At 50.4% G+C, this 11,327-nt stretch overlaps 2 protein-coding genes across 2 annotated transcripts in view; one reads left to right on the plus strand and one right to left on the minus strand.

Moving 5' to 3' along the window:
* UPK1B (uroplakin 1B) overlaps positions 1–3,150 on the plus strand; it is a 100,911-nt gene extending 97,761 nt beyond the window's left edge. Inside the window, exon 8 of the mRNA XM_075000364.1 lies at positions 2,954–3,150. Within this exon, the coding sequence (XP_074856465.1) occupies positions 2,954–3,037 (84 nt within the window). The 3' untranslated portion in view covers positions 3,038–3,150. The remainder of the gene's footprint in view (positions 1–2,953) is intronic.
* ARHGAP31 (Rho GTPase activating protein 31) overlaps positions 1–10,802 on the minus strand; it is a 77,763-nt gene extending 66,961 nt beyond the window's left edge. The window contains exon 1 of the mRNA XM_075000351.1: positions 10,394–10,802. Within this exon, the coding sequence (XP_074856452.1) occupies positions 10,394–10,493 (100 nt within the window). The 5' untranslated portion in view covers positions 10,494–10,802. The remainder of the gene's footprint in view (positions 1–10,393) is intronic.
* Between the last annotated feature and the right edge of the window lie 525 nt (positions 10,803–11,327).

Genomic DNA, 11,327 nt, shown 5'->3' on the forward strand with positions numbered 1-11,327 from the left:
ACATTCCTAATGGCAAATCCCGACTCATGTACACACACTTTCATCTGCTGACAAAGAGGCTTAAAAAGACCCAGACCCCAACGCACACAAACACATCTTTATGAACATCCCGGCACAAACTAGCTTGCACAGATCATTGTGTTTGCTGTATAGAATCATACCACATATCCCTGTGCACAGAAACTCTCACAGGAGCATACAAATACATTTACACACCTAGGGCAACGCATGAAAACGTGCCATACAAACAAATGCATATACACATATGTATGGTTACACATGCGCACGCATGCGTATGCACACACGCATCCATGCACGGTAATACAGGACACAGATACACATACGAACATAAGGTTGGGCATGGTTACGCACACGTCTGCTTGTGCGTGCAGCTACAAGGCCACCGGGCCTGGAGAGGCCTAGCTTCACATCTGCAGAGCAGGTTTCAAACTTGGCTCCAATTGGAGACATCTCCTTAAAGCAAATCACATGCTGCCTGCAAGGTAGGTCCCTGCTCCCTGCTCATCAGAGCACGAGTAGCAATGTGACTGTAAAGTAAATGGTCCAAGACTCAGTTTGCCTAGGACATGGTTGTGATTGTTGAGCTGGTGACAAAATACCATGCCAGCATCAGGACCAACGAACTGAATGGGGTTCTGTGTTTTCTTTGCTTTGTACAAAGTATTTAGTACTTATTATTTTGCCTCCTTAAAAAAAAAAACCCACTGATGTAGTCTACTGTGTGCACTGAAACATTAAAACTGACAATAGCACTGTCATACTGCAATGCCTTGGGAGAGGTATTTTTATTAGGGCCCAAACTCTAAATAAGCCCTGTTTCAATGCTCACTCAATGCAGTCATCCTAATGCTTCTTCCGTTGGAGCTGTAAGTGTGAAGAGATGGGTGCTAAGGGAGAAAAGTTAGAAGGGTATTATTAATAATTTTGACAGAGTGTATGGGAAGCACAAAAAGCAGGCAACTGGCGAAGACCCACGTGCAAAGGTGAGTGAGGGTGGGTTGGGGGGAGGAGGAGGAGGATGGGGTTAGATGGAGGGCTGGGGAGGCTGGCTTGGATAAGGGGGATGACGTAACTGCAGGGGGCTGGTGGTGCCTGGCTTTGTGGGAGGAGAGGGGCTCGGCCGGGCGGCTGGCGGGGCTTGGGCGGCTGATCAGCTTGCAGGATTCACGTGGCTTGGGAAACTGGGCCTGGCATCACAGAACTCAGGCGGCTCAGGCAGCATAGGGCTTGGGTAGGCAGCTCAGGTGGCTGGCCTGCACCTGGGGCAGGTGGCTAGTGAGGTAGCAGCTAGCTGGCCTCAGCAACGTGGGGCTCGGGCAGGTGGTTCTGGCAGTGCAGATCTCAGGTGGGCGGGGCAGCTGGCATGGGCATCATGGCAGCTCAGGCAGCTGGCACAGGACTCGGGCAGCTGGCCAGCTGGGGCTGCACCATGCACTCGCAAGGGGCCAAGAAAAACTATTTGTGCTTATTTTTAATTTGAAATAATGTTTTTGTATCAAGCTTCTGTGCTGATTGTAAATTACTAATTGAATTTTTTATTAAAAAGGGGATTGGATGGTGGCAAAGAAGAGGTGGGGGGGTATGAGGGTTTCTCAAAAATCTAAAGGCAGGGCGGGATGCCGAAATGTTTGGGAACCACTAATCTAGTTCTTTTTTGAACCCTGTTAAAGTCCTGGTCTTCGCAACATCCTCTGGCAAGGAGTTCCACAGGCCTGCTATGCGCTCCCTTTTGTTAGTTTTAAATCTGCTCCCATTGATTTCATTTGGTGACCCCTAGTTCTTATAATCAATCTTATCTGACCCATCTTACAAGGTTCTTAAAAGGAAACTGAATTTGACACAATAATTTTCCATAAACTCATGTTGATTTGCATTAATTACATTACCCTCCTTTAATTCTTTATAATCAAACCTGTAAAGCTTTTCCGGTATCTGGCTCAGCATCAATGTCAGACTGCTAGGTCTATAATCACCCAGATCAGCCCATTTCCCTGCTTTGAAAATTGGCTTATTTGCTGTCTTCTGGAAGCACTGTCAAGTGCTCAAGACTTACTAAAAATCAACATTAACAGGCCAGCAAGCTCCTCAACCAGCTTTTAAAATTCTTACATGCAAGCTATCTGGCCTTATTGTTTTAAAAACACCTGATTTTAGTAGCTTCTGTTTCACATCCTCCAGAGATGTTAGTGGCATGGCCGTACGTGCCAGTTCTGAGTATTGGCACCTTTTTCAGAGTGCCACAGCTGGGGATCCTGCAGCTGGGGCTGCCAGCAGGGCTTCTGCCTGACCCCAACCAGGGATCCCACGGCTGGGGAGGCTGGCGTGGCTCCATGGCCCAGCCAGCTCCCAGCCAGGGGGCTGCAGGGTCCCCTACCCCAGCTGGGGCGTGAGTACCAACACCTCTTTTTTTGTTGTTGTTTGTTTGTTTAAAAAATAATAAAGCAGTGGGAAAGAGCATTTTCATAACCATACTATGGGACTACATCACCTGTTTTTTCCTCAAATACTGAACAGGAGTATTTATTGAACACTTCTGCCTTTTCTGCATTATTGGTAATTCTACCCTTTCCATCCAGTAATGAAGCAATACCATTCTCAGGAGTCCTTTTGTTGCTATTATATTTTTAAAACTCCTTCTGACTGTCATTAACTCTGTTGGACATATATTCCTCCTTGTAGCCCTTTGCACCCATCATCAGCTTTCTACAATTCCTAATTATTGAGGAATATTCATTACTATCAACTTCCCTTTCTTCCATGTGTTATATATAATTTTTTAAAGATGCCTTCACTCCCCTTCTATATCAATTCAAATTTTTAACCAGCGCAATCTTCTTCAATTGTGGGATTGTGGCTTTTGAAGCATCTCACAAACTCCTCTTAAATTATTCCCAATTATCATTCACACATTTCTGTTCATCTTCTTTTCCAGGTGATGTGGCTCGTAACTGTTTTCAGCTTCATGAAATTGGCCCTATTGAAGATTGGCCCTACTCAGGCACCAAGTATAGGTTGAACCTCTCTAGTCCGTCACTCTCTCATCCAGCACCATCTATAATCGGGCATGATTTTAGTTAGCTGGACGATCACTAAACATGGGTGTGGCCAAGTTTCCCATGGTCCCATAAAGTTTGTTTACAGCCACCTCTCCTGGCTCTGGTTGTGTTATCTGTTCCTCTACCTATTAGGCCAATAGCTACTACGGAGTTTTCCCATGTTGGCTGCAACCTTTTTTGAGTTAGGAAATTGTCATCTATAAAGTTTAAAAATTCCATGTGTGGTTTGATCCTGGCAACATGAGACCCTCCCCATCCCAGCCTATGTCACTCAAACTGAAGTCCCCCATGATCATACAGGGTTTTTCCCCAACACATTATAGTCAGATATGTGAGGAGGCATTCATCCTTTCTCCAAGTATGATCTGGTGTTCTTAGAAGCAGGCAGCCAAGCAAGTGAAAGGGGCTGGTTAGGGGCATGCATCCTCCAACCGTCTCCATCCAGGAGTGTTCCCACCCTTAGGCTCCCCTCTCCCCCACCGAGCACCCTTTAGGAAGGGCAGGTGTCCTGCAGCTGTGGGTACCTAGGATTTCACAGTTCCTCCTCCTCCGACAATCAAGGAGTGAGGGGAAAGTGCACTGATTGTGTGCCTTCCTCTCACTCTCGGCTGCCAAGGGGAGGGGCAGAGGAGTACATGGCACATCTTGCAGACTCTCCCCTGGCTCCCTGATAACCAGGGGAAGAGGAAGAAGAGCTGCAGCAACACAGTATTTGCAGCTGCAGCCCCTCCCTGCTTTCCCAAAATGGAGCTCTTGTCCCCCCCACACAGCACACACCCCTACACAGACCCCAGCCCCTGCCCCACTCTACCCCACACTTACATTTCTTACCAACCCGATCATATCACACCCCAGCCTCCTGCCCTGAGCCGCCCCCTCTCTCCTGCATGGGGGTGTGATACAACAGTACCCGTAAGAAGCTTCAGTTTCATTCACCCTTGTCTGATGGGATGTCAATCCATACTCATTAAAGATGTGTTTCTTTCCAGCCAGTCTTTCCCACGTAACAGAAGGAGGAGTCCTGTCTTCATGACTTCTTTTAAATCTCTGTAGAGAGTCACCAAAACAAGAGGCCAGGCCCTGGCTGTGGGTGCCTTTTGAATCCCTTCTGTGTGTCTGAGGCCACCTGCAGGCTCTGCAAGATGTTGCTATAGTGCTCACACTTGAATCACATTTTGAAGCTTTTCCATGTAACCGTGAAGGCTGGCAATTTACTTAAAATAAAACAAAAGCTGTGATCCTGCCATAGTCACCTGCTCCAGCAGCTGGGCACTAGGCACAGAAAGAATGCCTTAATTTAACCTAGACAGAATAGGAACATTGTGCCCAGTTTCCTTTTCCATAAGCAAATGTCACCGGGCTCCTCTAGAGTGTAGGAAGGTTGACTCTTGATTGGTCTGGTAGGCAATAATTGTTCTCAACATATTCTAGTTTCTATACAAGCTGCCCTGTTGCTGAATCCTACCATCATGGCTGTGGCACAGGACTGGCTACATTCAACTGATGAAAAGTTTGTGGTTGGGTTGAACGCAAACCCTGCCACCAAGCTTTCCCATTAATTAATGGGCAAATCCAGAAGTCCTCACTCAGACAAAATTGCCAGTGAACTCAGTGGAAATCTATGCCATAGCCAAACGCGAGTATGACTTTCTGGATTTGGTCTTGGTATACAGGTGGCTGGATGAAGTATCTAAATACCCACCAGGTCTAAACAAAAGCTCAGAGCAGGGGTGGGGAACCATGGCTTGTCTGCATCTGGCCCCCAAGTGTCAGGACTCCCCCCTCCAGCATCTGGACTATGGCAGGTGGTATGTGGGGAGCCCCAAGCCTCACAGACTGGATCAGGCAAGCCAGGGTTGAACCTAGCCCACAGATTCTGCCTGGAAGTGATCAAGAAGAAAGCAGCACCACCGTCACCTGTGCTGCTGTTTCCTCTCCTGCTCCCCCCTACCCCAGCGGGAGGTACTGCAGTTCACGGCTCCCTGGAGAGGTTTTTCTTCCTGCCTCTCCCAGAGGCTGCACCTGCTGCTCTGATTGGCTGGAATTCTGGCCAGTCAGAGCAATGGGAGGGCAGTGCCTGGGAGAGGCAGGTAGAAAAAACTCCCCAGGGAGCATTTCTTTGCACTGCCATTACTCCAGCCAGGGGAGGGGGCAGCAGTGACAACTCACAGAGATAAGTGCCCCTCCTCACTGTCTAGACTTCCCCACCCCCAGCTACTCCCGCAGCTCCTCCTGCCCTGACCCCCCCACACCCCACTCCTGCACCCTCCCTTCCACCCACACCCCATACCTGCTCCTTGGCACCCCCTCTTGCACAGGGTAACCTTTGGACCCCCCCCCAGTTTTGGTCCTGCCTCAGGTACCCAGAAGAGTTAATTTGCCCTGGAGGAAGCCCTGAACCCCAGACCCTCCATTCTCCACCCCTCTGCCCACGGTGCTGCAGCATGAGGGGAGTGAGGTATCTTAGTCAGGGACACCACATCAGTGAGGTTGTTTTAGGGGTTTTTTTGGGGGGGTGTTTTTTGCTTCTTACTTTTATGTGGCCCCGACTGATTTTTCAGTGGGTCAGTGACCCCCAACCCAAAAAAAAGTTTCCCACCCCTAGCTTAGAGATTAGCAGCGTGATCAAGATCAGCTGGGGGCTGTGCCACAGTGAAGGGGAGGAGCTTTGGGACAGACCTACAATGAGCATCATACCATAGCATGTCTCGGGCACAGAGACAGGCCTCCTCTGACCCAGCCTCTCCTGAGGCACGCTCTATCCACCATGACCCCAGCCCAGCATGCACATTGCACACAAGCTACTAAGCAACCATCAGGCGGCAACAACTTTCAGCCTCTGCTGACCCAGGCTGAACTAGAAGAGTCATCCTTGGAGAGTAACACTCTATATCCCATTATCAATGCCCGGAGCCGTCCGTTGTACCAGCTAACATATTTTGACTCTCTGCCCCTATTAAACCCCACAGTTGTCTCCCTGAGGTTCTGTTCTCTCACCGGAATGCTATTTCAGGGCGTGCAGGAGGGCGAACAGAACATCACATTGGCAGCAGTCGCAGAACACTGACCCCTTTTTCCTCTCCAGAGGGCACTGCTAGAAGGGCCCATTTCACAGCCATATCAGAGCTCATGGAAAAAAAGAGCCTCAACAGCTGAGCACAAGGGGGTCATTTGTTTCAAAGACCATTAACAAAGCAGCCCCACTTTTTCAGCCAGGGAACAAAACCATTAACAGGAGTCAACAAAGGAATGTAAAGACCTCTGGAGTGCTACTGTTGAAGGACTTCAGACATTGAGGGAACTGCAGAGAGTGGGTGGGGGGTGGGTATGAGAAATATCTGAGGTCACTGCATCACAGTCAGACAGCATCACACAGGAAACAGATGTGTTACAAACCACAGAAGGGTACAGCAGCAGCAGTAGAATAAACTCTTCTGCAAATGGACATGCTGGGACACAGAGTGGCTCCTGCATTCTAGGAACAAGTGGGTTATCTGAAGCTTTTTTGTTTATTTTTTTAAGGCAGAGAGTTTCTAGTTCTCCTGGTTGCAGAGAAAAGTTGGATAATGTGAACTAAGTGCCTGCCAAAGGCTCAGAAACCAAAAAGCAAAGAAAAAAATGTTTATTTTATAAAATCTCATGGTTTTTAAACCAATCTCTTTGGGGGGCGGGGGAGGGGCTGACTCATGATTATTGAATGCCAGGGATCAACAGTACTGATTTACCCTCACAAAAGATACAGTCACCACTGCCACCCTCCATTCAACCAACATGCTTCATTTCTGCTCCAGAGAGGAGTTCAGACTCCCTGCATTCTGGGAAGCCTGTGAGAGCCAACGGTGGTGAAGACAAGAACCAGACTGAGACCCAGCAAACAGATTTCTCACGACCCACCGGCCTACCACCAGCCAGCAACAGCTTTCAGCCTCTGCTGATCCAGTCTGGACTAGAAGACTCTTCTGAGAAGAGAATCCCTCTGTACCTGTATCCCTTTATCAAGGTCCCCAAGACATCCATTTTACCTGCTAACTTCTTTTGACCTTCTGCCCCTATTTAATAATAATACTTTGTACTCCTAAACCAAGTTACATCATCATAAAGCACTTTACGAGCATTTGTTAATTTAGCCTTAGGTATAGAAGGTAAGGAACACAAACATCTTCTCATCCCCATTAAAATACAGCAATTTCTGAGGTGGAATGTTGTAGCGATTTAACAGTTACGGCCCAAAAAAAAAAACACCCTACGGAAGAAGAAAAATTAATACCTTAGGCAGAATATAATTCTCTCCACTGGAATTTGGCAGAGACATTAGGACTAAAGACTTTACAAAAAGCACCACTGGCTCTTAAATGAGCTGACCACAAGCATTCAGGAGTTCAGTTTTATACCTCTTCTGAAAAACAGCACCCCATCATGTCTGGACTTCAGTAACTCAGCCAAGACCTATGGATGTGTTACAGGACAGGGTGGGTAAGAGCCCATGGCCGGCAATGTGCAGGAGACCAGATTACATGATCATGATGGTCCTGTCTGGCCTTAAATCTGTGACAACAACACCCCAGAACAGCACGCTGAGTTAACGACTACTGTATGTGCTGACCCAGAGGGAAGAAAACAATCAAAAACAGCCAGCTCTACATCCTGCAGCACCCAGATGTGCCTCAGAGATTTCCCTCCCAAGCACAGAGGTGGTCTAACGCTCACTGGTTTATGAGAGCTCATGGAATCACTGCACAAGGCAGCTTTGCAAACTGGGATAAAGCCACTCTGTGTATGAAATAGAACCAGTTTAAATTGGCCTCAGTCCCTTTTACACCCTTGCCTGCTGTTCCAATTTATACTTCTGAGGACGTTTGGAAATCTGCTTTCACAAAGTTCCACCTTAAAAAGCCTTTTCTGGATACCAAAGTGCTCTATCCCCATGTCATGACTATCGGCTGCTCTGAACCAGTACCTTGGTCCCGTATTGCTTCTGAATAAGCAATGATGGCCAGCACCATTCCCCCTTGGACCCTGCCTGTGCAGAAAGACAGTTATCTCCTATTTTCCCAAAGCCCCTTCTTGGCAAGATACTGGCTGGCTCCTATAGCTGTAGTTGCAGATAGCTAAGCTGTCTCACTGACAATTATCTTCTATACCTCAGTAGCACTTCAAATTTCATCTCACAGTTTCAATTAGTGGAGAGCTGAAGGCTGGTAAATCCATCAGTGACATTTGGCCCCCTCAGTGCCCTGACAGTCACACTGACAGATTTTATTTCAGGAGTATTGATTCTGCTAGCAGAGGAATGAATGCTTCCACTTCTCTTCCATCCTCCCATAACCCTCTGATTTAACTTCTACCCTATGATCTAACTCATATCCTTCTAAATGAACATATAACAATTGGGTCTTTCATTTCTGGATCACACAGCACTGGGCATTGTGACATGCTTTTCAACAAATAACACAGTATTATATAAGGGAAAGCAATATCAGATTTTCCAACATTACTTTTCAAGACGGACTACATAAGGAAGTTGAATTATGAACCATCCTACAAATGACATCTAAGACAAAGCCCTCACCACTCGTCATTTAAACAAAAAAAAACCTGCTGTACTTCTTAGTCTTGCTGCCCTGACCTAATTTCAAATGGAATAATGCTGTTCTTTCCCTCTAAATTGCCTCTGCAGTTTCCACTTTGTTCTTTCCTGCCCTAAACTGTTGTGCAGTGTTGCTATGGGCTGCTGTAAACAGCTCCTCACAAGAGGTGGCTGCTGCGGTGATGGGTGGAAGTCATGGCAAAGTGATTTAGGTATCACTGTGATATGTTTGCAAAATGATTTGTTTTAAAGTGTGTTATATTTGTTTGGATCCTTGGAGATTAAGGAACCATACACATGGAAAATATTGTGATTTCTTAATATGACTGCTGATTTCCATTGTAAACTGTCTTTTGTAGTAACCAGAGAGATGTACATATACAATACACACATGTACTTGAATATCATTCACATACGCACACACGCGCACACACACACACACAGCACATCTTTCCTGTGTGATGCAAAAGACTTACTACACAGTCTAGTCTAGCTTTTTTGCTGAGACAGGCTTGTTCCCTCCAGCACATCATTAATCACCCTCATCACACACCAGAAGACCCAAATGTAAGGTCCACCCTCCATGGAGCTGACATTTCTGCAAGAGCTCTGTCACTAGGAGTAGCCCACATCTGGTGAAAGTAACTCAGTAACTGCAACATTATGTTAACTTAAATAAAGGAATCGGGGCAGATGTATATTTATTCTTTCCCCGTCTACTCTACAAGCAAAGACTCTGGTCTCAGCTGCTTCTCTCCCCACCCCACCCATCTTTCAAGTAATTGGCTCTTTTCCTTTCCTCATCCCAAACCAGTCATTTCAAAACCAAAGCCCTCTGACCTTATTGCAGCCACCCCCAGTCTGACCCACCATGTGCTTGGAAAGCTAGGGGAGGGTAGATAGAGGGAGAATAGACAAGGATATGGAAATATTATCTCAGCTGTCCCCTCAGCCTCCCCCTCCCCCCAAAAAAATCCAACACTTGTCCCTCCCCCATCCATCCGTCCTTACCCAGCACAGCAACAGCAGGCGGAGGTGGGAACGTTACTGGACATAGGAAGGGGCAGCTGAGGCATACCCAGTTGCTCTTCACAGACCCAGTCCTGCCGGTGCTGAATGCTCTCCGCACCCAGGCTTCACATGCAAGGCAAGTGGGGCTGGGGATCAAGCAGCCCGGCACCAGATCCCAAGCAATTTTTTTCTAAGACATTCCTAACTGGTGGGACAAGCCCAGGGTGCCGGGGCTGTCAAGTGCCAGGCTTTGGGGGGGCTGGGGCTCAGCCTTGGCACCCGTTAAGCACCCACCCATGAACTTCGGTACCCAGTCGGGATTTAGTGCCTGCGTCCCGGCTCAGCACCAAGGCGCGAAGCTGGCTGGCCAGGATGGAGCCCTGGGAAAGCAGCCTCAGCCCCTCCCTCCCTTCCCCCCCAGCCTCCCCCGCCCCGGCAGGTCCCGGGCATGGCAGCGTTCCCTGCAAGCTGAGCGCTTGGGCGCCCGCGCAGCAGCAGCCACGGGGGGCCGCCCGGGGCCCGGGCAGAGCAGCGCGCGCGGGGTGGTGCACATCCGCACGTGACAACATTTATTCCGCCCCGCCAGGGGAGAGACCAGCGGGAGCCCGGGGCAGCGCCCCCTCCCCCATCCCTGCCCCCACCCCCGTGCCCGGCCCCCTCCCCCTCCCCCATCTCAGCGCCCAGCCCCCGCCCCTCCTGCCCCCCCCCCCGCAGTTACCCTCCTGCCCCGAGCTCTCCAGGTGCTCCGTCAGGTCGCAGCCGAAGGCGCCGGCGGCTCCCTTCCTCCTCGGCTTCGGCTTCGCTCCCTTGTTCTTCATGAGTCAGCCCCGGCGGCGGCGGTTGCCCCTCCCGCCGCGCGCTGCCCCTCACACCGCCGCCCGGGCCCCGCGGCCGCGCCGGGACATGGGGGCTCCGGCCGCAGCGAGGGGCGGCTGGAGGCGCGCGCAGCCCGGGCCCGGCGGAGCTCTCATGGGCGGGGGGAGGGGCTGTCCCGGCTCCGCCGCGCGCCAACGAGCGGAGCCCGCCTGGCTGCTGTGCGCCCGGCTGGCCGGGAGACGGACCGCGCCCCGGGCAGAGGCCGAGCCAGCCCCCGCGCAGCCAGCAGCCCGCTTCCTGTCCTGGCTCCGGCCGCCGCTGCGGGAGCGCTCCAGCCCGGGAGAGGCTGGCAGGGAGGGGAAGGAAGTGAGCGGGGAGGGGGCGGAGGGGTTTGGCAGCGTCTGTGGGGGGGGGGGCGGGGGAGGTTGTAGGGTGGGTGGCTGTGCGTGCAGGACGGGGGGTAGCGGGGTGTTATGCGTGCGCGCGCGTGTGTGCGGGATAGGGGGTGTAGGGTGTGTGTGCGCGGGATTGGGCGTGTAGGGGTGTGGGTGTGCAGGATGGGGATGTCGGCTGTGTGCGTGCAAAAGAGCATAAAGTACGACAGTGTGGGGGGGGTGGGCAGGATGGGGTGTTTGGGGGGGTGCGTGTGTGTACGATGGGGGCTGTAGGGTGTGTGTGTGCACACAAGCGTAAAGTACAGAGGTGTAGGGTGTGTGTATGTGTGTACAGGATGGGGTGTAGTGTGTGTGTGCGAGTACAGGGTGGGGGTGTAGTGTGTGTATGTGTGCAGGGCGAGGAGTGTAAGGTGTGTTTGCATGCAGGGTGGGGGGTATAGG

Source organism: Carettochelys insculpta, chromosome 1 (assembly GCF_033958435.1).
Source record: "Carettochelys insculpta isolate YL-2023 chromosome 1, ASM3395843v1, whole genome shotgun sequence".
NCBI lineage: Eukaryota > Metazoa > Chordata > Testudines > Carettochelyidae > Carettochelys > Carettochelys insculpta.